Here is a 3,910-nt window from a genome sequence, read left to right on the forward strand (position 1 = left end):
GCGGGGAAAGGAAGAGGGAGTCGGGGTGGCACTGGCAGTTCTGATCCATCCCAGTCTGCCTTCCAGCCTGGGTGCAGGCGCCCTTCCTTTACCCCCCGCCGCTGCCGTCGGGGCGCATCGCGGCCCCTGAATGAGGAGGGCTAGTTCAGTTACTGCGGCTGCTAGCCATCTTGCCCGAAAACCAGCCTTCTCCACGTCATGGCAGATGCATCAGCTCTGCAGAATGTTACACTGAGCTTTGAGGTTCAGAAAATCACAGGTCGGGGGGCTGGACTGCAAAGACGCAGCTGGCCCCCCGTGCCATGGTCACACAGGTGACGTCACTCCAGTGGCCATCTTGAGGGCGGGGGCTTGTAGGGAGGGCGAATGTTAAGCCCCTTCCGTCGTTCCCCACAGCAGGTCCTGCTGCTGCAGTCCCTCCACTGGTTCAGCGGGCAGAGCAGCTGGCACGCGCCCGAGCACTACTGGGTCGGCCTGAAGTACAACTTCACCCAGAGAGTCTGGCACTGGGCGGACGGAGAGAACCTGCACCTGCGGCTGTGAGTCCCTCCCTGCCCCGCGCCCCCCCCCCGCCCCCCATCGGCTCCTGGCAGGGACTGCAGCACCGAGGGCGGGGAAGGGGAAGGGGGATCCTTTGCGGGATCGGAGGATTTGGCAGCCAGATAGGTGCGGGGGCAGGGCCTTCCCAGGACCTCTTGCCCCTGAGCCTCTTTTGGCATCTCGAGGAGCCGGGAGCTGGTTTAGCGTGCTCGAATCGCACGTAGTAGCCAAAACTGAAAAGCTGCCCGAGCGATGCACATTTTGCAGCTTTCTCAGTGGGGGGGGGGGCACAGTTGCAGCCCCCCCTCTCGGCTTGGGGGCCTGGTGAGGTCTGGCACCCCACACTTCAGCACTCTGTGAAAGCTTTTGTCCTCAGACAGGTGGCCTGTTTATGATTGTCTTTCTCTGCTATTTTAGGCGCTTATACTGATTTTTGACATACACCTTTGAGCGTATGCTAAAAATGAATATAATTAACCAGTGGCACAACGTGAGAACAGAAAAACGTTCTGCATGTTTGTCCCAGGTGGCCTGTTGGATGCGGTCGGACTTTTCCTGCTTCTAAGCAGCCCACAAGATTCCGGAGATAACCCAGACCCAAAAATATTTGAATGAAATGTTTGATGAGCAAATAAGAAGGAAATGCAGCCAGTGATGCATGAAATCCTCACAGTGCGCTTCCTTTACCTGCTGTAACATCGAGGAATAAAACAACGGGAGGCTCTGAAACAGGATGTTGTTGTGATCCAGTCGTCTCGGGCCGGTGGTGCCCCCGCGGAGCAGGGCCCCACGGCGTCCTGCCCAGCTCTTGCCAAGTCCAGGCTGAGGCGCCCTCCTGCAGCCAGTCCAAGGGCTGAGCAGGGCTGCCGCGGGCAGGATGCCGTGGGGGCGCCCCACGCCGGGGGCAGCTTGACCGCACGCCACAGCAAGCCCAATCTGCAGCCCGGGCCTCCCGTTGGGTTTTTTTTTCCCTTTCCCTCGATTTATATCCTGTCTCTTCCCTACAAAGGGCTCAAGGCAGCTTGCATCATTCTCCTCCTCCATCTTATCCCACAACAGCAGCCCTGTGAGGTAGGCTGGGCTGAGGGTCTGTGACTGGCCCGAAGCCACCTGGCGGGCTCCATGGCCGAGCGGGGACTCGAACCGGGCTGGAACCCGTTGCGGCAGCGGAGCGGCTCAGAGGCCCGAAGGGCATTTACAGGCAGGGCTCCCCTTCCCCGGCAGGCCCGTGCTGCGGAACAAGCCCTCCCTGCCCGTGGAGGCCTGCATCTTCCTGGCCGGCGGCCAGGTCGGCATCGAGGACTGCCGCGAGGAGAACCGGTGCCTCTGCAAAGCGGCGCTCGCCTGAGCCGGGAGCGGCCCCCGCGACCCCACGCTTGCCTGCGTGGGTGCAATAAAAGCCACTTCGCGTTCTGCAGAGCGTTGCCCTCGCCATCCCTTCCGGCCGCGGCTGAGCGCCGTATCGTCTGGTGGGTGAGGTGACTTGCACATAAGACACGGTTGGCGTTTGGGGTGTTTGTCAAATATCGGGCATGGAACCCTTCGGCAGGCACTCTCGCCTACCTGAGCGAGGCCGGGGGGGTCGGAGGACTGGCTCCGGCCCCCTCCCAGCGGCTGGCTGGGGCTCCTCGGTAGGAGAGCCACGGAGCAGCGCTCCCCTTCCCAGCCGGCCACTGCCGGGATCGGGGTGGGCCGAGGCGCCTGCAGCAGCCTGCAGGGCGGAAGGAGCAGTGAACCGCGCTGCCCCCCACCCCGCCCTCGTGGCCCGCCAGTCCTCTCCTCCCCAGCCCTCCTCTTGCTGGGAGTGCCCCCCCGCTCCAAGCCCCCTCCCGGCCTGCGTGGCTGGCCACCCCCTTCCCGGCTGAGCAGCGCGGCGAGGGTCCGGCTTCGGCCGCCGGAAACCAAGCGCCACGTGTGCCGGCAGGTCCGCGGGGGCGCCTTCAACGGGAAGGGGGCGCCCGCTCGGACGCCCGGCAGAGCTGCCTGGGGTGGAGGAGGTCGCCCCGTGTTCCGCGCTGGAGGGAATAAACGAGGCCGGAGGCAGACGGGAAAAGCTCCAGATGCGTTTATTGGCCGCGGTTTTAGGTCAGAGAAGGCTGCTCCACACTCGAACTGCACGCACCCCTCAAGCTGGGGCTGGGGCAGGGGCGAAGGCGCGCGAGGGGGTCCTTCTGCTGGAGATAGCGCCCCGGCCTCTGCTGGGGCGTGCGGGGAAGAGAGCGGGGGGAGAAACCCCTCCCGCCCACGGGGGGCAAGGGGGCCGTCCTGCAGAAGCGGGCGTGGGGTGTTGGCGCAGCGCAGCCGCTGTCCTGGCCCCTGGGCATGGGGCACGCCTGCTGCGGCTCAGACCCCCTTCACTGCCCCCCCACAGGGGTCTGCGGGAGGATCATCTTCGCCACCCTCGGGCCGGGCACAAAGGGCTCCGTCTCCTCCAGAAGCAGGGCCCCCTGCAGGTGGAGTCGGTCCGCCTCGCTCAGCGGGGGCTGCTCGTAGTGGATCCTGATCCACGGAGATCCTGGAACAGAGGGGGGGAGGCTTGCTGTGACCTGCCTGCCCCACTCGAAAGGCTGCTGAGAGCCTTTGCTGGCCGTGCGCTCCCTCCTCTGCCAGAGGCAGCAGCTGCTGCGGAGCTTGGGCGGGGGTCTTGCCCCCATGCTGTGGGGGGATCCTGCGGGCAGGGCCTGATCCGGCAGGCTTTCCGCCGCCCTTAACAGGCGGAGGCCGGAACAGCAGAAACATCTCCACTCCGCCACTCCGGGACTGCAGGCGGGCAGGTCCCCTGGTCACGGGGCCGCCTGCACGAAAAGCAGGTGCCGTCCTGACCTATGTTTCCTCCCCCGGAGGGCTGGGGGCAGGCCCGTTGCACGTGGTGCAGTCCTGCCAGGAGTCTGCAGAGCTAGAGTGGAGCCAGCAAACCAAGGCAGCCTGGGACGGCTCCACAAACGACCGCCTGAGTGGGAGCTCCTGGGCCACAAGCCGCTGCCGGATCTCACGGAGAAGGTGGCACCGACACGGGCTCTGGCTCCGGCAGCTCGGCCCCGACATTTTTGCATTCCATGCGTTACTGGGTGTGACGCGCCGCCCGGGCCGCCTGATTCGCTGGTCTGCTGCTGGCCTGTTCGTTAGCCACGCGCCAGTGTGGCTCGCGGACGGATGGGCTTGCGAACCCAAGGGTCGCTCATACAGAAGAACCCTCTGGCTGCGGAAATTCGTACCCCTTGGCTTGGGATACAAACGTCAGCAACTCACCCGGAGGGCGAGTGCTTCCCCCAGAGCTCTCCTCCGGCTGGGATTTGTTATGGGAGCTGGAGGAAGATGCCACCGATACCCGATTGTCCGCTGATCCTCCGAGCCCCTCCCTCCCCAGGGC

General features: G+C 64.8%; 1 protein-coding gene across 1 annotated transcript in view; it reads right to left on the reverse strand.

Moving 5' to 3' along the window:
* Positions 1-2,590: 2,590 nt before the first annotated feature.
* LOC123023104 (thymidine phosphorylase) overlaps positions 2,591-3,910 on the reverse strand; it is an 11,557-nt gene continuing 10,237 nt past the window's right edge. Inside the window, exon 10 of the mRNA XM_044429502.1 lies at positions 2,591-3,055. Coding sequence (XP_044285437.1) covers positions 2,895-3,055 — 161 coding nt within the window. The 3' untranslated portion in view covers positions 2,591-2,894. The remainder of the gene's footprint in view (positions 3,056-3,910) is intronic.

The sequence above is a fragment of the Varanus komodoensis genome, unplaced genomic scaffold (genome assembly GCF_004798865.1).
Source record: "Varanus komodoensis strain SLA01 unplaced genomic scaffold, ASM479886v1 scaffold1, whole genome shotgun sequence".
Lineage (NCBI taxonomy): Eukaryota > Metazoa > Chordata > Lepidosauria > Squamata > Varanidae > Varanus > Varanus komodoensis.